Raw genomic sequence first — 26,421 nt, 5'->3', positions numbered from 1 at the left:
ATTCACTAAATCTCCAATCCAGAGAATATGACATACATCTGTGTATTTAGGTTTTAATAGGTTTGGTGCTTTTAAGCAGCAGATGTTTTATTTGATCTGTTCAGGATTAAATCACAACCAGGGGTGTGCATAATAGGGCACTAATGAATTGTGTATTTTAGTAAAACGCTAGAGCAATAACCAATTCTGTGCCAAATCCTGTCTGCTCAAAATCTGTCTCCAACTGAGCACATGATAAAGCATATGTTATGTTTACGACGGTGTTCCTAAGGCACGGACAGTTTAGGATGGGATTTACAGGATATATGTGAAATGGCGAGAAACAAATTATTCAAATCTGGGAGCGATCTGGACCACGGTCTGAATCCAGGAATCCTTTAAAGCAGGGGTTCTTAACCTTTTTGATCTCGGGGCCCACCTTTCCCAGAACAAATGGACCCGGGGACCATTCAAGTAATAGAACATATTCATTATGTTATCTTATCTTATCTTGATTTCATTTGAGATCAATAACCATATTTAATCTACTGACATGTACAAAAACCAAAACCTTGTGACATGTGATCAAAATATTCTAATAAATTTTCAAAACTGCTTCATGAACAGTTTTTACTGATCTATTTTCAAGGACTCCTCCATAGTTGTTAACTATCACAGATTTGCAGTTGTCAAGTCAATTCAGCGACACACTACTGCCACCATATGTGGATAATGTATTAAAATTGAGCGTCTTGCAGCCCTCATGGCCCAGTGGTTTAAAACAAAAAAAGTTTTAGCGGCCCTCTAGGAGGCACTCGCCATGGGCCTCAGCCCTATAGTTAAGAATCACCGCTTTAAAGGATTCTTTAACATTGGGAGATGGGACCATTTTCAGAGTTTGGATGGAGGATTTTTTTGAAGAAAAGGGAGATATTTATATTGCAGGTGGACTGAAGCTGCTTGCAGGAGGTTCACTCTCTCTAAGGGTCATGATGTGCTCTTACCAGCTTCCTTCAGGTTGGAGCATCTCTGGTAGACTGAGGACCTCAGGTTCGGAGCTCGGACATTGTAAAGTCTGGTCTTCTCAATTCGGGCATCAAAGACTCGCAGCAGAGGCTCCTTGTCCTCCCACTGAGACATGATCTTGTTGTCGATGAAGGTGGCGAACATCTGCGTCTCTATGAAGTGCGAAAGGAAGGGCAGGTATGGTTCTGGCTGGTCCGATAGGAAGGAAGCCTGGAAGAAAAATATTTTGTTAGTTTTACTTTAGAGTACAAGTTTGTTGAAAGGTTTGCTTGTTGTGCATCTTTAATATCTTGGGTGTCTTTGTTGTCATTGACTGATGCTACCGTGACGTGATGAATTTCCCCACCGTGGGACAAATAAAGGACATCTAACTGCATACAATTTATTTTACCTTGTCGAAATTGTGCATCTGCTCTCTGTTGGTGAGCCAGGACTCCAGGTCCGGGGCGCTCTGGATAACAAACGCCTCATAGTCAGCGAACATGGCAGTGAAGCGGCTGGCGAACACTTCTCTCAGTTGGACGTTCAGCTTGGCATTCTTCAGCTCTTCATCGTCTGCTAATGTCCGGCCCGCTTGTCCCTCAGTCTCCTGGCTTTTGATTCCAGCCCTCAAAGCATCTACCCGAGAAACGGTCACCCCGGTTCTTTTGGTAAGAGCCTGCAACCTCTCCAGCGTGGCGTTTCCCTGCAGCAGCTGCAGCACAGCCAGATCTTCGCCAACCAAATTCCCATTGCGACCATCATCCTCCAGCTGGCGGATGGTGGAGAGCTTGCGCTCCCTTCCTGGTGTGGAGGGGGTGCTATTGGGGGTGCTATTGGGGTTGCTGCGGGTCCGTGGGGGCGCACCGTTGTTGGCAAAAATCCCAAAGCTAAGCAGAACCTCACGGAGCTCTTGGACCAGCTCGTTCTTGTTGGGGAAGTGTGGAAAGTCTTCAGGAAGTTCAATGTAGTGGTTGTCCACATCAACAAAGCAGAGGTTTGCCTGAAAAGTAAAATGATATTCAGTTAATAGCTGAAACTGATACTAGCTTTGAAAAAATGGATAGAAATATGAAAGAAGAAAAACAATCAAAGCAGCTAGCTAGTAAAGTTAATCTCAGCTAATACCTTTCACGCCTACTTCATCCTATATAATCAGATATTGAGATGAGGCAGATGATTTGAGGGTGTCGTGAGTGATGCTCTGTGACAGCTGTGAAGAGCAGAGTATGTAGGTCAGTGTGTGATTGATAATATTTAAGAGGACGAACTAAAGCTGCCGTAATGGAATAAGCATTGCACCCTTAAATGGGATTAAAATAAAACCCCTTGTAATAGCATCATGGATCAGTGAGGATCCACAAAACTGAAAAGTAGTTAAGTACGACTAACAAATACGGCATGATCTCAAATTTAATCCAAAAGACCGATGGAGCAGAATAGAGGGTTCATGAAAAATGGTCAGGTGTGGGTTAAGTGTAGCCGAGGGGCCTCGTGAGGCTGTTTAGCTACTCAGGCGGCAGAGAAGAGAATGTATGTGTGGGAAAGAGAAGAAGGCCGGGGGAGCGGTGAAGCCATGGGGAGTGGAGGTGGTGAAAACAGATGACGTCAAGTACTGGGGGCAATCGCCCAGCGTAATGGACAGAGATGAAGAGAGGAGAAGAAGAGAGTGCAGAGGGCCCCATTCTCAATGTTTTGTGTTCCTCAACCGTATTTGCAGTTAATACAGCGCTGCTTCCCGATTGATATGCGACTAAACAGTAGTTACAATTCTGTTCTAAATGAGTTGTACGTGTACCGATACAACATCAGCCTAGAAGGAAACCCACATAAGAACAGGGAAAACATGCACTCTCCACAAAGAGCCACACTTAATCCAAACTCAAGCAGGATTCAAACATGGGACCTTCTTGCTGTGAGGCACTAACCACTAATCACTTTGTCTAAATGACGTCCTCTGTGAACGACGACCCATATTCACGTTCCTAACCCAAATGCTAACCCTGTGCATGTATGGCTGTTGATAAAGGAATAAATGAACAGGCAGAGTTCAACTCGTGCCAGCACCCAACAGTCATCTTCCTCCAGCTCATCACTTTTTAGCTGCTTCTGCTTGCAGCTATTCTCTCATCCCCCATTTCTAGGTCACCCCCTCTCTTCAAAGGATCATTGAGAAACGCAAAGAGAGACTCCACTTTTGGAGGAAGCCGACTGGTGGCTGGCATAATTAGCATCCATACGGAATGTGCCAGATTCATGAAAGCGCAGAGTCCAGAGGGGGAATGTAAGTAGGGCCGGAAGCTGCCGAGTGGGGGTGCTCCACTTTTCACAGCTCTATCTTGTCGTCACACATGGATAAATGGAGAGTGGGACGTAGACTGATGTGAACCCAATAAGTTGACAGGGTGAAACATGCATGAATAGTCGTATCATCATAGCTTGGCAATCGGATGAGGCAACGGAGAAACCAAAGCATACTACTCTCCAGATTTGTCATTAGTTTTTTCTTATTATTTAGTGTTGAATTTTTGTCTTTGAAATTCAGTTAGTTTGGATTAGTTTTTAGAGAGGCTTGACTAGATTTAATGTGTTTCAGTTTTTGAAAAATTGTTTGTTTCAATATGGTTTTTACAAATTTTAGTATTGAATAAGTATAAATATTTAGTATAAATGTTCATTTGGTAGTTGTGGCCATTTCATGCCAAGACGACGGGGTGAAAATCACATCCACATATATCTGCTTATTAAATGACACTGTTTGTTATGTATCTTCTTTCTTTCGTACAACAAACCTCACCAACCAGCACATGAGTGTGATAGCACCGACCTCCTGTGGAAGCTCCAGCGTGGTTCGGTCGGTGCCCTCCTTGGACTGGAGTCCCATCAGATATGGCACAGGAGCGTCCAGGAAATGGAGGAGTGAGGCCGGCAGGATGGGAACGTAGACGTGCTGCCACTGGAAGGGGAAGAGCAGCGTGGTGATGCCCTCCGCTACTGTCATCAGCCGCTGGTAGTCTGACAGGCAGAATGAAATGTGTTTCAGATGCTTTTCAAATCAAGGTTCTGTCTTTCATTTTGTTTTTCCAATTTCATTTTGGGGTTTTGCAAAGTCCTATTTCGACACAAAGTCATTTGTGAGAAGTTTAAAACATTTTGGATGCAGGACTGAGTGCAGTCCAGAACAAAGATGAGAAGAAAATTGAAAGAACTCTATCAAATCCAAAGCACAGATAGCTCTTAGATAAATGCACAAATGATAAAGTAAAAAAAAAAGAAAAGAAAAACTACAGGGAAAACGATTCCTGGGAGGTGATGCTAACAGATATAAACTTTATATCTTCAAAAACAAGTGCGACAACTGCAGCAACCACATAACCTTTATCCTTTATCCGCTGTTGAACATCAATAGTCTTTGAGTGCGAGCTCCTAGTATCACGTTGGCTGCAAAGTTGGCTGCAAAAAGCTCGCATTTAAAGCAACATGAGTGGGAAAAAAATGACAAAGAAGGAATGAAGCAAACATTTAGCAAAAAAGAAAAAATGTTTGCTGTTTTCACTGTCTCAGATTTTTTTTTCTGAATAGTTCAGTCATTCATATTCTGGCTCTACTCATTGCCTTGATGAAATCGTGGTGGCTGAGTGCATCCCAGCACAGGGAAATACAAATGTCCAATCGAAAAAGAATACAAACTGCGATCCATATTTGGATTATTGCGTAACATGTTTGAGCTGTGTGAAAATAATCTGCTGCGATTTTCTGGAACCCCCCCAGGGTGTCGGCTGAGAAATACATATTGAGTGAAAGTCCTGACGCGCAAGAGCGACTTTAATCAAGTCGCACAAATTGAATCGGAGTTTGGGTTCAATCCAGAGGAATTACATTCTGATGGATTCTTTTCCACAACAGAAGCTGCCGTGTCGCCTCTCCTGCTCACGGGAACAGATTAAGGGCAGCTCCCAGCTCAGAGCCCAGTTTCATCAAATGTTATTATGAAGTACTAGGCTTTTGGGATCAAAATATAGAATAAAACGTGTGCATAATATCAATTTATGACATCAGATGGCTATATAGATCTGTGGCCTGGCCTTATTCTCCTTGATACTTGTGATGCAATCCAATAGTAGAGTGCACAATAACTAGATTGAAAAACAGATAAACTGTGTGTAAAAACCAACACTGCGCAAGGTTACGCAATGTTAGTTGAGTTTGTTTGTCAATAGAATAAAACATGAAACAGGTTTAAATAGAACCTTCAGGATTGGTTGGGAATTGACCAAATTACAAGAGACTTTGTTTTGGTGGCACGCTGTTGTTTCGGTATGAAGATGTTCCCTTTCATTTCTATGGCTTTGCTGCGCATGTTTGCAAGGTATAGCAAGGTAATGCTAGTACCACCTCCTCTTTGGATGAACTCAGTGCAGTCAGCAGTATTTCAAATGTCGGGGAACACAACATTTAGGACCCCAAATTGAAAAAAAAAGTCGATGGGGAGAGTTGCCTCATGCCCTGGATCACACATATGAAGTACCTCAATTTCAATGATAAATAATGATGTGAGTTTCGGCTACGTTTGTCGTATCATTTATGATTTATTTGCTTGTGAAAACCAGTAATTATTTGGACTACAAATCAAACGGTGGATGTATGACATCACAACATTCTGACTGCTCCGGCGCTAAGCAGATGCACTAAACTATCAAAGGTAGAATTTAGCAAACATTATCAGACATTATTAAACATGAGGTGACCCAATAAAACCTGTCCCGCATGAAGGTTCTCACTCGACCAAATATCGAGTGAGACCAAGTGACAAGCATTGTACTTCACTACTACAATTCACACCAAACCCAAAGTAACTTTTGACGCCGAAATCCAGTGCACTCAAAGCATTATCAGTGCAGCATTTCCTGCTGCATCAGTACATAAGTTTTATCTCCCATTGATAGTTTGTGAAGAGGCCGAAGTAGATGGGCATGACTTAGCCTCCCCATATTGGGTATAAGAATCACAATGGCAGATTGATGTTCCCACAGAATAGGTGGAGCAGGTTTCTGGGGAGAGGAAAGTCTGGGCCTGGGATAACTAGAAGAGAAGAGTGTAACTATTCTGGCAAAGCATTAGCTGTTGTCAGTGTTAAAGACAAGACAAAGAGTGTGTGTGCATGTGTGCACATGTAGCCCAGTTTGCTTCTTCTCTCATGTCTGGACAGGTTGGACACGCCTGGATAAAACTCTGTGAGAAAAGTGAAAGTTGTACGACATGCACTAATGATTGGCATGTCTTCCACCTCGACACCTCACATGCACATCCAGGAGGAGAGAAGAGGAACAAGAGGAAACTTAACCTTAAAACTCAAGAGCTGCTCATAGCCACAAGTTTATCTGGGCAACACAGACCTTCAAATGCAAAACTGTTGCCGACTCCTCTCACCCAATAAGCTGGCATAAAAATATCAAAGGGATTCCCTGCAAGCCGTGGAAATTGGGCCGCATCTGCTCCTCTGATGAAAAGTGGGCATGCATGCTTTATTCATCAACACCAAACAGCATCTGGAGGGGAATCCTTGAAATACCTCTGTTGTGCAGTGTGCACCTCAGAACCTGTCGCTTGCCCAAACTCCAACTGTAAAACGTGACACCTGAACCTCCGGGGGGGGGGGGCAGACGGGTTCATGTCGGGAGATCAGAAAGCTAAATGCTTCCTGAGTGCTGGCAGATCGGTGGGATCAAGTCAGCTGATATTTCTGTGAGGGTCTTCCCACTTACAGATTACTTCATATGAGAGTATTTACCAAACTAAAAGGGATTTTCAGCTAACAAACAATACATTCAGAACTTTTTAAGCCATGTCTCCTTCCAGTCATGTTAAATCAATTTTTAACAAATAATGTGATTTCCATTCAGTATGAAAAACAGCACAGGATTGGTGGCGAAGGTCGACAACTATTTTTCAACAGCGTTGTCTAATACGTTTTGGCCAAACAGAAGGGTTCACTTAGGTTCACAGTCAGACCACAAAAGCGCAAACTAACATTCGGAAGCATTTCAACCCCTTCTCCCATTCAGAATTGATCAACAGTATCGTCTGTTGTCAGTAACAAGAGAGGTGCAGCGGAACTAAACGCAAAATCAGCGGAGGAGAGTTGGACTCATCCTGAGGTAAACAGAAAAATGTGTTAAGGATTAAACCAGCGCGCGGGAATGTGGAGTGAAAGGTAATATCAGTTCAGGAGTGTTTGATCTCCGCATGTGGGAGCAGCTCGCAGACTGAGACCAAACATAACTGTCTGTGGCTCTTAATAATGCATGATGGGAATCCTAGAAGGGGAAATCTGAGGAAGAACCTCAGAGCTTTTCGTGCTTTGCTTCTGACTTCCTCTCCTCCTCCATGGATCACAAAGGAGGGCTAACACTTTAGAAACACATCTGTTATGTAGTAATGCGGAGTCTTTTTTATTGGAGCTTTCTTAAGCTGCACTAAGGTGATGATGGGAAGAAAACGTAACACTTCTCACGACACCTGGGAATGCTGCGATGGTTTGTGTCAAGGAGCCTTACCTTGTGAGTAGAGCAGAATCTGCATCTCCAGCAGAGTGCACGTGAACACTTGGATCAAGTTCTCCACTCCCAGTAAAGTAAAAGTCTCAGCGAGAGGGAAGTCGGCCAGAGGCAGCTCCCCAGATCCAGGTCTCTGACATACAATTGGTTCATAAACACCGTGGAACTTCAGAGAGCGGCCCGGAGCGGGCAGAGGAACTTCATACAGAATGTTGTGGACGTAACTCTCCAGAGGAAGAGGCGGAGCCGTGGTGGCCGTGACAGCTCGGTGTAGTTGCGACAGGAAGCGACGGCAGCTGTGCATGAAGGGCATTGGCGTGATCAAACACAAAGCTTTGGAGACGTAGAGAGTGTCCCGGGAAGAGTTGTAGCCAACCGACGTCCGAGGTGAGGAGTTGGCCGAGTCCACCTCGTCGAGGCTGCTCGACAGAGAGTCCATGCTGGAGGACGATGACGAGGAGGAGGAGGTGGGGTTGGCTGAAGGGTGTTCGGTAATGTGCATCTGGTGGAGCGTCTGCATGGCGGAGCAGATCTGAGGGCTGGTCACCTCCTCGTAGAAGGTGTGGACGAAGCCATAGGTGCGGGAGCCGTCCTCCTTGGTGATGATGAAGGAGTGGAACTGGGGCTCCCGCTGGTCCATCTGGGTCCGGAATGACAGACCTTTGGGCATGCAGAGCTGCAGAGGGACAGAAGAATTATATTCTAACCAGAAGTGTCATCACCAAAATCTCACTTGTTTCTAAACAGCAAGTAGTCAGTAGTAGTAGTCATCTGCTGAAAAAATGTCGGTAGGTATAACATGAGATTATTTGAAGGTTATTTGATGCTTCCAAACTTCTGGTCTCAGCAGCAGGAAGAGAAGCACAAATGAAAAATTGACAGATATTTACAGTTTGACATGAGCAGGAAAATAGTGACCACAGTGTGAGGTAAGAAGATACATTTCCATATCTCAAAGGCCTTCAATGCACTGGCTCCTTGAATGATCCTGGTGTCAGGTTCAGAACCGCAGCTGAATAATTCAGCCAGCTCTGACACCAGAGCAGGCGGAAAATAAGGTGGCGTCGTCTCATCAGCAGAGAGGGATGTTTAGGGGGGATGATATTTAGCCATTACCTTCTACAGTTATTTCATATCAAAATACAAAGCCGTCCTGACATGTGAACAGTCTTCGGATTTTGCGAAAAGAACTTCAGGAACTGGAACAATCAATGCCGCATTCAGCCTCAGAGTCTGTTAAATTTTGAACTCTTGAATTGACTGTACAAATTGTGCAGGTGATCATTTTCGCGATCTCGGCCCACAATGCATTGTGAAATCATGTGGCTTTTTGCCACGTGCGGCTATATTTCTGGCCATCATGAAGTCCAAGTGAAAGAGAGCACCAATGTTTTTACTACTGTCATTTTATGATCATAATACATAATACCTACATTTTTCCGGAGATTATTTTGCATAGCATTTAGCTGACATTTATTATTTTATTTTTGCATTCACTTTCATTTTCCCGCATTATTCATTTATTAGATTATTGTAATCTACCATGATATAAAATATAAACTTGACATACAAAAAAAATAAGCATACGACGGCCTTTGAACAACCGATCCATACATTTTTTTAATGTCTTCGACCAGCATGTGCTTGTACTTTGGAGAGGATGAAAAATGTACGCACAACCCCATAAAGGTTTGATCAAGGTCAGCAGATCAGGGTCACCTGCCAGTGGTGGTCAGATTTTGTTCATAACAAAGAGGTTTAATCAGTCATGCTCATCTACTGGTGGATATCAGTTCCACCACAATGGCCACCTACCATGTTGACTGCATCCTGGTCGAAGGGATTCCACTCGATGTTCTCTGGGTAACGAGCAAGAACTTTGGACTTGAACGTCCTCTTGAGGGGACTCTGTTCCAGGTTTTCACCTAAGGGAGAGCAGAAGACAGTTGAGACAACTGGAGAGAATCAAGATAGGCTCCATGTATCCATTAGGAAATCTAATTCCAAGATTGCTGTTTCTGCTCTTGTTGAGACACTGGCTAGATCCTGACTCAGCTCCTTGTAATCTGCTCCTCCTGAGGCTGGACATTCCTCCCTGGACTAATAAATCCCACCATTAACGCTCATGACATTTCATTTCCTTTTGTGGATCAAATAGTGCAGACACAAGGAGGAGACAACCTGAAATTGATTTCAGATGCGTGAATGGAGGAAGTGTCGACTGAGGTGGTTTTGGCCTGTGCGGCTTCATAATGAGAGTGAGGTCAGAGGTCACACGCAGACGAACACAGAGGGCTATTAATCGACAAAAAACGACTGGTGGATTTGTCAGAGGGACAATAACAGTCATGGTTATCAATTACCTCTTCACTTTAATTCCCTCAACTCAGCACTGGACTGAGCTAGAACTATTCAGGCGGGTTTCTGGGAATCAGTGAGTGAATCACACATATGACAACACGATCATCAGCGATGAGGTTTGTGAGGCGAGTTCAGTTTGTAATTGCAACGCACAAGGAAGGGTGCATTGGTCCTAAATCTAAATTAAATAAATAAGTAAAAACACTTCTGTGCATTCATAGTGAATGTTGCAGACATTATTAACTGGACCGCCTGCAGCCAGGAAGCAGGGATCAACATAAAAACCAGCCTAGGGGCAAAGAGACATCCATGAGAGGAGCGGAGGGAGGGAGGGAGGGAAGTGGGGTAGTTAGCTGTGACTGGGAAGGACAAGAGACTGATCTCAATAATAAGCTCAGAAGACAGTGACCTAAATACTGGACAACCAAGCGAAAGAACAGTAAAAAGACATGACTTAAGGGGTTTAACTCAAGTGGGCAACACAGAATTGAAATCCAGGGATCGTGAGGTATAAAAATGATGCATGTGAGTGAAACATGGACGGCAGTCACAACCCATAGGTGCAGATGTTTTTACCTGAGGCGGCAGCATCTGGGTCTCTGCCCTGCCGGTCGGCTTCAAGCCATTGGTACAAAGCTGCAGGTGAGCACATGCAGAAATGGGCGGAGCAAAAAGAAAATGTTAATCACACAAAAGCAAACCAAAACAGATGCATGAGAATAAAGCATGTCAATAAAGGCAATGACAACACAGCATGGCATGGAGAAGATGCTCAGAAGGGATGGTTAGCTGGGAACGTTCTTCAACAGTTCAGTGAGTCAAATAAGGCATAAGTTAACACAGTCAGTCGCAAATAAACGCAGGAAATGTTCATTTTCAAACATTGTGCTGATAATGATTTTGTGAATAATCAACACACAACAAAAAAAAATCGAAAAGCGCTACACACAATAGAAGGTGTTTATTGAAAATAGAAATGGCAAGTCATTTAAAGCTCCTTTGGTTTAAGACAGGATGTAGATCTGTGATGTTGCCCGAAGAGTGTTGGAAAAACAAAACTCAGAGTTAGAGGCAGACTGATAAAGCATTGCATACGCGAGATGCGGAGGTGAGTTTTGTCAAAGGGGTTCCTGAACGCTCATATATAGGTGGACATCTATGAAAGTGGCTCCTCACTGTGCAGTGGGCGTTTTGTATTCTGTGTACATCCAGCACAATAAAACTCTCTTTTGGGTCTACATGACTGTATATCAAGTGACTGCATAAAGTAAATTCAAAATGCGAACAAGACACGCTAAAGACAAATTGAGGTTGTTTAATTTTCACCAAACAACCACTCGCAATATGATAGACATTTTCCATGCAGAAACTTATACTGCAACGCTGTTTTCGACGGCGTTGGAAGGCACTGAAAAGGTTGATATTACATACTACAATATAAATATATAGTCAATCTTTGTCACTTAGAGACTATTTAAGCCGCAAAGATGAATGTCTTTCGTGTATTTGAGACAGGACAAAACTCCAAACTAATAATTGAACGGTTTGTGATTGAAATGCAGCTCATTAAAATCGCTAGCGTTTAATTGGTGCCATCCATTTTAAAGCATCCTGAAATTGCACCCAATTATGATGCCAGATTTGGATGTTACCCATGATGTTTATTGTGTCTTAAACAAAGGACGACTCACACCAAGCTGCGATAATGAGAGCTGCCTCCCCAGCTCCCCCCATTTCCCGGGGAGGACTATCATAACAGGGTAATGATCAGCACCAAGACTCGGGGGCCAAGGAGGAGGGGGGTCCCCTTGTGGCTTTAAGGGTGTGGGGTATTATGTCAGTCACTCATTCAGGCCACGAGCCCCTGGATGCTACTCTAATCACATTCAATGGGCCTCTGGAGGAAGTGCAGAATACATAATTGGGCGTTAATGCAACTCACACACACAGACACACAAAGTTGGTCAATTACCGCAGAAGTCAGCTGCATGTAGATAATAAAACACAGAGAGGCTAATCACATGTCGGCGCGAGACCCTGATGAATTATACATGCTCACCTGCTGATCACTGTTCTGGTGTGTGTCCGAGAGTCGAGCCAGACGTTAGAAACAGGCCCCGGGGCCCTGCGGTTTCAGATCACCGTCTCTGTGAGTGTGTGTATATGTGTGTGTGGATCGGATTGTGAGGTGAGAAAGAGGCTCTATGAGAAGAGCAGCTGAGATTTTGTCGATAAATGTTGTTTATATACCTCTGGATCAAATGATGTGCTTCAACAAAAATCCAGCGTACCAGTGGATTTTCTGGCCTCCGGTTAATAACACAGATAACAAACAGAGAAAGTCCTGATTTTCATCAACTGAAGCAGCTCATTAATAACAGCAAAATATCGCGTTTCAGGAGGAGAAAGTAAATAAGGAGTTTTGTGGAATAGTTGAGCGTGTCCAACTGTAGAGGTGATGGGAACATTTATCAAGCTGGTTTCCACTGAAGAGCTGAAGTGCTTGTTGTATTATTGAATGGGAACCAATAAATGCAAACAACTGTTACAATAAAGCGATTCTTAAATCATTTCACTGATGTTTCTGCCTTTGTATATTGGTAATGTTCAAGTGTAGTCCACCACGGACCACACTGCACACTGATGGAAGGATCACCTCTCTATTTTGTAGATTTGTGAGCTTCATACTGCCAGTTTATGAAAAAGAAAATGTTCAGACTAAAGTGCATAACCCTTATCAGTGACAACCCATCACCAATGGTCTCTAAGAATCGAAAGGCTTCACAGATGAGAGAGCGTACCATTCGTCACAGCTAACAAAGATGAAAAACTAATAGGTTGCTACCAGAAATTGAAATTTAATAGGTGAACTTTGGGCTGGAATGTCACAAGGAGGATGTCTCCTCAACTCACAGCACAATAATCATGGCAGAATGATGCTAATGGAGGGGAAGTTACAGTGGAATACAGAAAGTATTTTGAGCAGATCAAACTCTTGAATATGCCAAACAGCAGTTCAGTTTTTCATACAGATTCTTTAGGTGCATTGAACACAGTGGATACTAATATGAAGGCTTCAAAAGGCCGTCCCACTGCTGGCAACACCTGGGGCGAAAACCAAAGCTATTACATTAAGTGCTTCTAAAAAGTAACCCATTAAACATATATTTTGTGAAAATCTTTGTCCACTGTTAACGGAAGGCAATGAATCACTTTAATAGGAAAAACACATTCCGTTAGGGCCCGGGCACAAACAGCACCTGCTGCACCTTGGCAAACACACACACACACGCACTCTATCAACAGGCTGTACGAGCAGATCTCCCTCACTTAAATACGAATGGAGCCAGCGCCTGGCTGCCAGCGCCTGGCACCGGCGGGGTGACAGGAGCAGCAGCCCTGCTGTCTCCTTGGCAACGGGACAATAAAAAGGCCACCAGTCAGCAAAGGGGCGACTCTTCAGTTATGATGAATTATGATTACATAATGTGGATCAGGGTGGATGCTGGGATTGAGTGTGTCAATGTGCCAGTGTTACTGTTGTCGTCCAGTGGTGATGTCATGGCATTTTCATTCAGACACAGGCTGCGCTCGCTCCCCTGGGGTCTGAGTGTATTAGCAGATTAGCAAGTGCCATGAGAGGCTACACTCCACACATGATGAACCACAATGTTTCACCAAGGAATGGGTGCAAAATATCACCCTGACAAGAACCGGAACTCCTGCCAATCATTGGAAGGAGTTCTGGGTGAGGGAGTTCTTACGCCATCCTTCGTTTTTGTCATCATTCCAAATCTCACAACTGAAAACCAACTTGAAATCTACTTGAAATTCTGCTAAAATGGTTGTCATTACACGATGATGCTAAGCAAACGGAAGTGTGTTTATGTCACTGCACTGAACCATCCAGTAAAGTAGTTTCAGCTTGGGTAAGACTGGACCCCTACTGTGATACATGTGTAATAAGTTCCCATGGCAAACAAAGACCTGTGTCTTACTGTGACAAATCTACATGCCATCTATACATTTGGAAGAGTTTTCGTGAAGTGGTTGCTGGTTTTGCTTTTTCAATATGTCCCACTATAATGTGCCAAATGTAGGTTCAGCAACTGAAAAATTGTTCAACCTAGACCTAAATGATTTTACAGTTTACAGCAGAACTCCTGTGGCAACAACAACTATATACCGAGTGATCTTTGCATTTACATTTAATAAAAATCTGGACCAGCAGCAGGTGATAAAGTGGACTGGAACAGTTGAGTTGTCACCTGAAAATCACTTTCAAGTTCTAAAATGTATTTTGAATAGCTCTGTTCGAGTACAAATTAAAAAAGGCTTAGAGCTAAGCAATCTCTTTTCAGGTCGACTTCCCTTTTGTGGTAATAGAAAAACCTAACTATGAAATCAGTGTGGGAAGAATAAAGGCTACCTTTCCATCTATCCATCTATTTATATCTTTGTAATATTTGAAATCTAATATTTTACCTTGCAACACGACCAAAACGTGCTATTTCAGCAGAGACGGATTGTATTATTTGAAAGAGACAGTGCATCCCCTCAGGGCCTTTTATTCCTGTTAAGCTCCGGTCACCACCGCGGCACGTGTCCAGCATTCTCCACCGGTGACACAACTCTTCACTCAGCATGCAAAGTGGGCTCAGTGGCATAGTCAGTCCAAGTGCCGGGCATGGTGTCATGACTGTAAATCAAATTGGCATTTAAAGAAAAAGGTTCTTTTTTCTGGGAACTGAGAGTTGTTGATGGTATAAGGAGAACAAAATGGCACTAACTTGAATATATGAGTTCACAACAACAGTTTCTAGTAAAAAGATGGATACGCACAGATAAGTTCCTGAACTTGGAGACAGACAGTACTGCAGTTTTCCTCCACTGCACATGCTTTTTCTAAATAGTCTCTCCTTCATGGTAGTTACAAAAATGTGCTTTCCAAAATTATGAAGTGACTGCATTAGCAAAGTTAGAATCTGCAGACAGGTTTGAGGATTTGTATCAAACAACAAATACAGTGCTCAAAATGTCCATGATTTGTCAGATAAGTGACTCCGAGAGACTATTTAAGATCCCAGACTCATCAGAATGTCACCTGACCGTGAGCCAAGACCAAAGAGAAGCACTAGCCATTCTTCCTACGTGCTAATTCCTTAAGTCGATCACTCATGTTGACATGTTCATGCTTAACCAACAGGACATCGAAGACATATATACACACACACACACACACTTAACATAATGCTTTCCCAAGCCTCTCAGCCTTAACTTAACCATTTAAAACAAATGACTTACCTTAACCAGGACTCTGAACCTAACTTAAACCCAGTTATAATGACCCGGTTATTTTGACGTTTTCACCGTCAAAACTCTATGTGGACAGGCCAGGCGTTTAGCTGGGGAGGGGGCGCCTGGGCGTCTGCAAAACGTGTTTCATGATCCAGCCTGATAGACCAAAATGTCCTCATAAGATCAGTGTCTTGTCAAAGATTGGTCCACACAAGTACGTATGGCAAAACATGGCCACACACACAGATGGCCCACTAGTAGAGAAGTAACAGCCCAGATTCCCGACAGATGCATATTATCAGATTATGAAGACTGTGGTTCACATTACAACAGAGGTTCTGGTTTTAAAAAAAAGGCACCGGCTGTCTCTCCCGCAGCTGCGTGGCTGTAATGAGGCGGTGCAAGTGACGCGCTTGATGGCTACACACCAGTGTTCATGAAAGACACGTATATAATTTTCCATCTAGTGCGACAGGTGTGAGGACGGCGGTAATGACAGGGCTTTGCTACTGGACCCCTTATCTAGCCAGGCAATGACTTTCTCATCACATTATTTGGCTTTATAGGGTAAAAAAAAAAGTCAAATGAACATGGACGATGACCAGTGAAATACGGTAGTCACACGGACCTATTTGGAAAGAAAACAAACCAGCTATGAATAGTCATCACAGAGTAGGCTAAAAGAGATGATGTCAATATAAGATGGCTGAAAAGAAGGTTGTTGCAATAGCAGAGGTTTGGAAATCAGAAAATATAGACAAAGGTTGGACAGCTGCGAAAGATCCACAACAAGTTTTGTCACTAAGAAGGAAAGCAAGTAAGCTATCTGTAAGTTTGTATCTAAGTTAAGTTTGTATCTGGTCGACTCTTTCTTTAAAAGTCTCTATGGCGACCCAAAGTGCTCTTGAAGCGCACAAGCAATGCTATAGGGCCATTGTGAGAGAAGGTTACATCATCCTGTTTGAACTCATCATGACAGCATTGTGTGTGTGTGTGATGGGGGAGTTCAAAAGCAGTAGAGCATGATAGCAAGATGCAACAACAGAAAAATAAATAGAGTCGCCTGGTGAGGATAAAGGTATGACACGCTTCATGTCAAACGACCCGGAAGACATGAAGAATATTGAGGACAGTTGCATAAGCGACTTCAGGCTTTGAGCTGAGGAACCGGACATGATTGGAAAGGACAGAAGAAAAGATAGAAGATGACACTGGAGGCAGAAGACGTCCTTTTGATTCAGCAGCTCCACGGACACAAAACTCTCAGCGAGACATTGCTGAAATGATTAGGGAGATACAACGACTGTAATGTGACGCATGCCCAACACTGTTTGAAAACTAAAGTCGCACGTGAACATTTGAAAAGTGCAAATGCATTTTGGAGAACCATTGCTGTACAGCCCACGTGATGAAAGGAGCTCAGGATCAATTCATTCTACAAAGAAATTGTTGTCAAATTCAGAAACATTTGCAACAATTGCTACAATTCCTGGAGCCTACACTAGCAAAAACATTGACCACTTGATGCAATTCAACTCTTAGAATTTGACATCCACAGGGGGTCAACTATGACATTGATTTACATCAGAGCTTGCATGAAGAGTCAGATGACAATAGTAAACATACTGATGATGTTACCACTTCCTGTTTTAATCTGCTGCTTGCATCACTCGCACCAGGCAAACAAAGAGTCCTGGGTCTCTATCTGCGTCAATAAGTCAATCGTTGGGACGATTACATAATCTGTTTGATCGGTCGAAGGACTCGCACAAACACAGATTGCTCCAGGAGGTGAGAGATCAAAGTCGAGGTCAATGTTGTGTCATTAAACTCATTCTGGGGGATTAGTGTTGAGCAGATGTGTGCAGTGGCATAATCCTGCTCTGTCCCAGGACACAGGCAATAAAGCTAATCATGCTGCAGAGCGACTATATACAAGAAAAATGTGTTGTTCAGTCCACTCCACTTTCAGGTGGAGGAAAAGAGTTGATAAAGCATTGCGTTTAGGAGATATTCACCATCTTATCTGCCGCAGTCATGCTTTGTTTACACAGTGTTATCACAGCGGGTCGGAGGTCAGGGTGAGTTGGAGCTCAGACAAAGAGGGATCAAAAGTCGATTGGACATGCAGATTTTAGTTTTTACCCAGAGCTGATTTGACATGACATGAGCAGATTCAGCTACTTTCTAAATAAGTCATCTTAGTTTACAACCACTCATGCTGAATGACCTGCAGCTCAGCTGTGAGAAGAGGCCTACATAAACTAGGGGTGTCTCTTTTGCCGACCGAGTAGGAGTGTTGACCTCTGAGTACAAATCAGAGTAATTCATAGTACCATAACTACAATTTTAATTATCATTTTTATTTTCTTTCAGCACGTTTCCTCTCTCTTCAAGTCATTTGATATCCCAAGCATTTTTGTCATTTCTCTCCACATGCTTTGGAGAAGAGGTCACTAAGATGGGATCCAAAAAAGGAGTTGGCAAATACAGTGCTGTACATCACTATCAAGAATTTAAACAAAGAAGGTTTCATGCTTTCCTGAGGACTAGGAGAAAGGAGAACTCGGATGACAAAAAAAATATATAAAACAGATGAGTGGAATCTAAGGGTTTTAGGAACCTTATTAGTCACACACATTTTTAATACACAGAGCTCACAATGATGACATTAGTAGTGACAGAGACCACGTTGGGTTTATTTGATGCCAATGAGAGTTTTCAGTCGCTGACCTCAGACTCATCATCAAATCCATGATCAACACGATTTAAGGATTAGATTAGATTTCACGTTGTGATCCAATTTTTATGTGATTCATGCTGTATACGTCGTGAGGTTGTGTATTTTGTAGACGTCGTGCTGACCAGCGCTGCCTGGTGTGAAACTGCATAATTTGCATAAATTGCATTATTCCCTTCACATAATATTAAATAATTATAATATATATAATAATAATAATGTAATAATGTACATAATTTCCCTTGGGATTAATAAAGTTTTCTGACTCTGATTGAACTATATCAACATGACTTCAGACAAGCCAACCCAAAGGCAGCACATTTACACATGGAGTAAATGTATCTTTTGCAGCTGGAACATCATGATCATTGACGTCCTCTTTCTGCACGGCTTTCTTTTCAGAAGGGCATACTGATGTGTGAGATCATAAAGGTAAGCCTCCATGTAGAGGACAGGCTGAATGATGACTGAGGACTAAAAGAAGCTTGTTTTTCCACATCTGTACATTTGCTCTCTGCAACTGACAGAGAAAGAACGGAGGCAATACATTGTTCATATTTAAAACACTGTCCGAGACTGAGGATTTAAGAAAGACACAACTGCTGGGCCATTTGTCGTCTAGGAGGATTGCGGGACGAACCACTCATAAGAAAAGCATTTACATAATAAATAAATACATTCCAGCTGCTTTTGCTAGACCTAATCCAGAGAGGCAGCGCGCTGTCAGCAGGTCTCACACTGAGGTGACTGTCTGGCAGAGGCCCCTCTAAGCTCGCGTAAGGGGCCTTAGTTACCGTTGTACTGCCCGTGGTTGTTACATAAGCAGATTTACACAGAGTTGGACATAATACCCAGCTTCATGACGATTGTGTGCGACAGGCTGTATGCATTCATACATCAGTAGCAGGCGTGACCTTGCCAGGAAACAATTATTTATAATAATAAAACAGAAAAAATAAGCTTCCCTCCAAAGGCTGTCAGGTGAACCATAAACCAATGTCAGCTAGGAAAACACACTGGATTAACCCTTAACAACAGTCTCAAATATGATTAAAAACACAAACAAATCTTGCTTATTATATCAAATTATAGTGATGTTTCATAAATTAATTGAATTGGAGAAACAGCAGAAAACAAATGAAATGGTGCTGCATTTTTACCATTTTCGGTTGTAAATTAATCTAATTCCATTGTTGATTTACTTTTATTTTGTTTTAGTCATGACTGATCTGAAACCTATTAGATCTTTAAAAGAGTATAACGATAGTTTTATGTGCATCATGTGTCCAAGCCGTGTCCCATGAGACACTTCCACACGTAAACAGGCAGTGAAGTCATTGCTCGCCACAACAGACTGGTCCTGCCCCTTTGTCTTGTCTATGCTCTGAGACAGGGAGAACATATGGAGCTGAAGGTCAAAGGTGAGGAGGGGAGGAGCTGGGGAAGCTGCTCACTTGACTGCAGCAGCAGAGAAGTTGGCCCTCAGGTCATGTGAAATTCAGAAAGTTCATTTTTAACAATATATTTGCCAAATTCATGCAATACTCTCCTATTTACAGAAATACTTGCCATAGTACCTAACCAGTACCTAAATATTTCTCTCTGAGATCATTCTGATTTTCACCGGCAGCTATTTTTTTGCAAAATTATTTGCAATTATTTCCATTGGAAATCAAGTTTTACATTACAAATAATGTCTTATTTCTAACCAAAATGAATATGTTCACACGTCATCATCCTTATTTCATATTTCATCTTATTTTTCCTGTACTGTGTATGCTTCTCATACTTCATATCCATGGCATTGTTTTATTCCAATTGATCCAAATTTGTTGTGATTCATATTCATTGATAAGTTTTGCTCCATTTCACTGAACACAAATGCACTTAATGAAAAAATCTTGACTTAATCCAAATGGATATGCAAAATAGATGTTTATTACTATAATGAAAATGTGCAAACATGTTTCCACATACTTCTGTCCTCTCTTCATTGAATCCATTTAATTTGTTTTCTCCATTATTTTCATTCAAACAAGTCATTTTAATTTCTCTCGTCACATTTGATCATCACCAACTCCAACATGCTTGGTCCAACATGGTCCCTGTTTCTGAGTTTCCTCCCTAACTTTCTCCACGTGAACAGTCCCTCTGAAACTCTCATTTCCATAAAACCAGAGACTCCATACATCATCGCAATTCTCACACGAACATCATCAAATCCCCTATTATACCAATTTACGGGAGCATTTGTGATGCTGCGACTGAAAAGACACTGCAGCTTAAAAGTCAAATCAAGACGTCAGGAAATGACGGTATCTCCTCCGACCAAGAGCCTTTAACACTCATCATTACAGCAACCCACAATTAAACTAACGAACATCACGCAGCCGCAAAACCAATTCCGCAATTCCCCAAGTGCTTTAAAAGGTGGAAGACAGCAGTGTGTTGCATAGTGGTGCTTCTCAGCAGCTTTGTCGAGCTGTCCTCATGGATTACTCTAACAGGCTTAAGAGGGCACGCGGAGGAGGACTAACCACTACAAGTGACATGGAGGAGCACAAGTTTCACTGAGCTCACAGTGAATAACAGGAAAAAGTGCTGTAGATGATGAGTTTACGGCACTGTAGTGAACAGCTTTGTGTTTTCAACACAACACAGATCCACCATTAAGAGTATTCAAATGTCACTTTCTCCAGTTTTCTTCCACATCTCATCCAGATCCAGGATAATAAAACAGTCTTCCTCAAATGTCTTGGCCTAGCCTTCACTGTAAAACCAAACCATCTTTACTGCACACTCAAGACACATCATGGCCCTTCTGAACGAACAAGCCTCGTGATAAAAGTTCCAGCAGTGCTTGGAACTGGGACATTCACTGGCGACGTCACCCAATGAAGGACTTGCCAGTGGGAAAGTGGGAGAATCCCCACCACCCAGAGTAAGCAATCCAAGATGGCTTCCCTGAAGGAGATGTTTTGAATCGATGGAATATGCAAAGTGAAACAAACAGTTTCCCTTTCTTCCTGACAGACTTCTGGTGGCAAACGGAGCATATTGATCAAGAAAGTTGTTTATATCCGGACAGGGGGATGCCGAATAGCCTTTGTGGACGTCGTTATCTTAATTTCCGACTTTGATGACAGGAACTAATTGAGCGGCTATTACGTCATTCTCTACATTATCCTCCATCTCTCCCACCATTGGTCTCTTGTATATTGTTATTGTGGTCGCCAACCCTCATGAGCACAAGTGAAAGAAGGAACATGGATTGATATGAAAACGGAGAGCTATCTTTTGCTCTTTTGATCCGTCTGTGAAGTGCACACAACAGTCTTCCTTCACTCAAGAACAAGGTCCCCATGATTGATGAGGCATTCCAACTGGGGAGGACATCACCTCCACCATTCAACAGGAAAATCCACTCAATTCTGCTGAGAACTATAGTGTTTGGGCACCCCATAGTCCGATCTTCCACAGGTTCTTTAGAACCTTCATTTAAACATTGTGTCCCACAGAAAACTGTAGGACATGGGCGAGTGTGCCAGGGTTGGAAAACAAGAGAGTGTGTCATTTGTGACAGCGTCATCACACACCAGGAGCTATTGTGCTGACCCAGTGTACGGGTCTCTCTAGACAGATGGCCAGAACCAGAGTGGTGCTGGCCGCTCAAATCTCTTTGTGTCCCAGTGCAGCTTGAGGAGAGCAGCACCTGAGACCCATCAGACTCACCTCCGTGGCCCTGATGTATTCAAAGTAGAAACAGTCCGAATCCCATGAGGGACAATTTGAATATCAATAGATGAAACAAGCGATGACAGACGCAGGCAACCTTTTAGCTCTCAGCTCCAGCAGCGCATTCAGGCACCCTTGTTCAGCTGTGTGCTTCAAATTGTTAGTACGAAATCTACAACGCTGAGCCAAACAAGAATGGAACCGTGGGATCTGTGACTGTAGAAATTACAGTGAAAGCTGTCATTGACCTATAACAGTCTGATCACACCTCAATGGGAAAAGGAAGACGCCCTTAATTGTTCCCTCATTCACAGCAGGATGATAACCCCTAAGTAGATGAGGCGCAGACTTGCTGGTGCGAGAAAAGAAATCAGGTGAGAGAAATCTGTGTGTCTCAACAGGATGGATAAAGCAAGTGGTACAACTGTTGCTGCCATGACCTCAGACGACTGGAACTCCAAACATCTCTCTGCTCTCAACTTTCAACTCCACAACACTGGAGGGTGTATCAGGTTCGGGTGTATTTATACCAGCCATACACGCTGGAAAGTAATCGGCATGGGTTGTAGACTTGATAATCTTCATGCTGGTCCAGACCTGTGCGCTCAGTAGGGATATGCAGAAGGCAGGGAGGTGGTCTGGTGTTCAGGAAGTCACCGCTTAGAATAAAACAATGCTTCAGGGGAGCCATGGTCGGGAATGACAGGCTAAAATAAGCAGCAGCATGCCATCTTGGAACTGAAATGTGGGTCACTCTGGCTACTCAGACCTTGCTGAGTGTGGACCCCCCAAAGCTAAACCATCTGACACGACTGCTATCTAAAGTCAGTGTTTGTTTCAATGATCCCTGATGACCTTTTGTCTAGTGTAATCTTAGCACTCCCTTAAGCTGACAATTTCATGGTCAGCTGAAACATTTGTAACACTGTCCTCATATCCAGTGAACGACAAGTTCACATGCTTTGAAATGAAAAACGGGAAGATATATGATTTAAGAAAGATCTGTAGGCATTTGGAAATCAAGATCACACAACGTAAAAATAATTTGCTCCACCATGAGAGCACAAGCCCGGAGCACTGGGAAGCTGCTTCCATGTCACGGTTTGATCTTCAAAGTGTAGAAAAGCATGACCCTACAAGATGAATTGCACATCCTTGGACTAGTGAAAAACATAAAAACACTCTCATATCAAACATTATTTTGTCACGACTAGTAACATTTCCATCACAGGCCGATTCCTATAAGTCACGTTTTTCCCTTTTACCAAACATACAGTCTATTTGAATGTATTACAAATGAAATAATCATTTCAGTACTCGTACCTTTGTGTGAATATTAAACACAAATCTTGTCATAATTCATTTTTTTAAAGTGGTTTCATTTGATTTCTGACACAACATTGTCCAGTTTTCCGCATCAAGCTTCTATGAAGAGCAGTTTCTACAAGAGTGCTGGCATTGGTGAGAGACTGGTGGTAGAGCAACAGCAACAAAAGATCTCTGAGGGTGTCCTGAGTGGCTGGTGAAGCAGATGGCGTGATGTTGGAAAATCAATATGAACGTCATGAGGAAAATCAGTCAAATGAGTAAATCAAGTCACTCAACAGATATGTTCTACTTCGAGGGGCTACACAGAGCCTGTGACGGATAAACTCTTCTAGTGACGAACAATATGTTTGCTGTGATCACAGCTCAGGTTGTACCTGACGCAGTGCTTTATGCTGCACAAGTCTGTGTTTCTGGCCAAGAACAGTGAAACTGAGTTTTAGTCCTATTTTCTTTGTTTCGTTCCAACAATAAAAATAATTCCAAAATGCCTTCATCCAAGAAATGATTCGCTTGAAAGAGTAGTTGAGGTGACAAGCGGATCTCATTGTGTTCTCAAGTGGCTTTTAAGTAACAAAGACCTTTGATTCACTCCAAAAACAACACGCAGACGACAACAGACGGTCTATACCTGCCAACTCGTCCGGTTCCAATCCACTTTCTGTGTCGATCCCACAGATAACGAAGTAATGAGCGAAGCGGCAGGACGCGGCGCTGGACGCCGCGGAGCTGCCACTCATCCCGGCTGCAGAGAGCGCCGAGGTCCGCTGCTAATGGTCCCGGAGACACATCTCCGCGAAGACGGAAACCGTAGCAATAACGCAAGGTAACTCAAAAAGAGTGTGTAGGTTAGTTCATCGTAGGCGAATAATAACTACGGAATGATTTTTTTTTTTCAGAGCGCACATCCAGACTGACGACTCAAGTGAGTGGATCTTCGCGACTAGAAACGAAGCAACAGCGGGGAGACGAGTGGACCGGAGTCGGGGCGGAGTCTAAAGCCAATATGGCGGCACATTTAAAATCACATCTGTGACTTGTAAATATGTGAAAGACATTGTTTGAATAATAATTTCCTTTTGCTGCCGTTGATTTATATTAAATGTATACTTTGAGGCGCAAAGCATATTTTGTACTTAAATCCTTTCTTTTGCCCAAAGACCCCAACATTTGAAAAAAAAAGTAAAAAAAAAGAAACCTTTGTCATCTGAATTATTTTATGTTCACTTTGTCATTGTAAATAAATGATGCTTTTTGGGGATTGAAGAGAAAAAAATACCACTTGGGAGAGGGCAGACAACCAGCAAAACACACGTTGGCACCCACCGATTCTTTTTGTTATCTTTACTATTTCATGATAACATTCTCTTTTTGCGCAGACTGGCGGTTTTCGTAGGTAAAATGTGCTTTACAAAGGAACGTTAGTGGCGTTAAAACAGTATGGTATCTCTATTGCTACACAACAGCGGCCTCTGTCGGTCATAGTTATGAGCAGCTTTTTTATTGTCTGTAGCACTGGACTAGTTCAGTGATTCTTAACCACACGGCCGGGGCCCATGGTTGGGCCGCGAGCGCCTCCTACAGTTTATTTGTTTTACACTTTTTGGTCGTGAGGGCCGTGAGACGCTCAGTTTTAATACATTAGCCACCTTTGGTGGCAGTAGTGTGTCACTGAATTGACTTGACAGCTGCAAATCTGTGATAGTCAACAACTATGGAGATAAATCAAGAAAAATGATGAAGAAAGTGATGCTGCTGCCCCAAGACTTTTCATGAAAGCACCTGTTGAAACATTTTTGAAAAATAATTACAACATTTTGAGGCGATATTTTCATTTAATTATATCTTCTTTGGAGTTAAAATCGCTTATTACTATTTTATGATAATTAGACATGGTTTTATTACATGTGTTTTATTCAGAATTTTATTCCGTCTTTCCAATTTTCCTAACAGTTTGCATCGAGTGTATTTTCTTTAATAAATTTGATGTACATGACTTGCACCTGGTTCTGCTGCTGGATAGACTTTTCAATGACAATGCTCTCGTTGGAACTGACAATTTCAATTATCACATGGTTTCATGTCATTTCACAAGGTTTTGGTTTGTGTAGGTGTAAAGTAGATTAAATATGGTTGTTGATCAAAAATGAAATCAAGACGAATGAATCTGTTGTATCACTTGTATGGGCTACTTGATCTAAAATCAAAAAGGTTAAAAACCGTTGCTCTAGCTGACATATTCATCTGTAGTCTCAAATATGGTCATCCATATATTTTTTTAAATCCGTAATTTTTTACACTTGTGTCTCCAAAATATCAAGCTTTATTTGTTTTTTTGTTTGTAGTTATTTTCAACCTGAGTTCTTTGTATCCGTTTTCACTGTTATTTTTTCAGCTCCCGTCGTTCTTGCAGTTCTTTTTAGTTAAAGCCGTGATGGTGACTGTTGTGATGTACCTATATATGTATAACGTCTACCACTAGGGGGAGTGTGTTAACTGTGTTGTGTGGGATTGACCTGTGTAGAATTCAAGAACAAGACAGATAAGTAAACTGACCAACAGTGTTCTCTCTGCGTCTCTGTCCGTGTCAACAATATACAATATTACAACTGCCTTCAAATCCGTCTAGTTCTTGTGGAATGATTTGGTCATTTTGTTCAGGTGGCATTGAGCGCTTGCATCAAATCAGTGTATAGCAAATTCGATATTGTATGTTGGCTGTGTATATTAGTCCACTCGGACTATGCACCACCACGGTGTTATAGCGCCCTCTACAGAAAGGCAGGAACCGTCGCAGGACCATGTGTCAGCAGGCGCGCCACAAGTCAAACCAGCGCAGCTACAGTAGCTGCAGTAGAGCTGCAACGGAAGCATCTTTTTGTTTACCGTTTACGCCGCATGGGGGTGCGCGCGTCACGATCAGCTCCTGACCATGTTTGTTCATTACTGACGCAGATAAAAGGAATACGACTTTATATGGATGCTTTTTTATTAGTGGGTCGAGGCTTGCTGTCTGATATTGTTTTCCTTGATTTACATTTGAAGCTATTTTAGTCGTTTGTCTCTCGGATGGTTTGATCACGACGCCGCTGATCGAACACCTTTTTCTTGGAATTCAGCATTTCCTGGAAAATCAAATCTACCACCACCTGACTCTTCACTGTGATCAACCTCAGGAAGCGAACTATTCGGAGGGCAGCATTACTGTCATCAAAACAAAAATAAGGATTTGCTGAAAAATAAGGAGGGAAAAATTCACGGTACCGAGAGTCGTGCAGTGTAAAATATCTCTTTCTCTTCTGTCTTTTATTGATGCATAGGAAAAAGTAATGTATTACCGTAATATATTACTTCAAGTTATTTGCCTAGCACTTTCACACATACATCAACCAACTCTGCAAAATTATACTTGTACTTTAT

The 26,421-nt window shown here is 42.5% G+C and overlaps 1 protein-coding gene and 1 long non-coding RNA gene across 5 annotated transcripts in view; one reads left to right on the top strand and one right to left on the bottom strand.

Moving 5' to 3' along the window:
* The window catches only part of dennd5b (DENN/MADD domain containing 5B), a 33,368-nt gene extending 9,420 nt beyond the window's left edge, over nt 1-23,948 (bottom strand). For all 4 annotated transcript variants that reach the window (XM_053862072.1, XM_053862073.1, XM_053862074.1 and 1 more), the window contains exons 1-7: nt 23,633-23,948; nt 10,479-10,538; nt 9,357-9,466; nt 7,542-8,217; nt 3,812-3,999; nt 1,397-1,987; nt 984-1,215 (exon numbers count right to left, since the gene is read on the bottom strand). In XM_053862072.1, the coding sequence (XP_053718047.1) occupies nt 984-1,215; nt 1,397-1,987; nt 3,812-3,999; nt 7,542-8,217; nt 9,357-9,466; nt 10,479-10,538; nt 23,633-23,741 (1,966 nt within the window). In that variant the 5' untranslated portion in view covers nt 23,742-23,948. The remainder of the gene's footprint in view (nt 1-983; nt 1,216-1,396; nt 1,988-3,811; nt 4,000-7,541; nt 8,218-9,356; nt 9,467-10,478; nt 10,539-23,632) is intronic.
* On the top strand, nt 23,589-24,198 carry LOC128757057 (uncharacterized). The gene is made up of 2 exons (XR_008414355.1): nt 23,589-23,827; nt 23,901-24,198. It is a non-coding gene; the product is annotated as an uncharacterized LOC128757057 (long non-coding RNA).
* The last annotated feature ends 2,223 nt before the right edge of the window (nt 24,199-26,421 follow it).

This window comes from Synchiropus splendidus, chromosome 4, assembly GCF_027744825.2.
Source record: "Synchiropus splendidus isolate RoL2022-P1 chromosome 4, RoL_Sspl_1.0, whole genome shotgun sequence".
NCBI classification, from domain to species: Eukaryota; Metazoa; Chordata; class Actinopteri; order Syngnathiformes; family Callionymidae; genus Synchiropus; species Synchiropus splendidus.
Note: the sequence above shows the minus strand (reverse complement) of the source record. Positions and strands in the feature narration are given on the sequence as shown.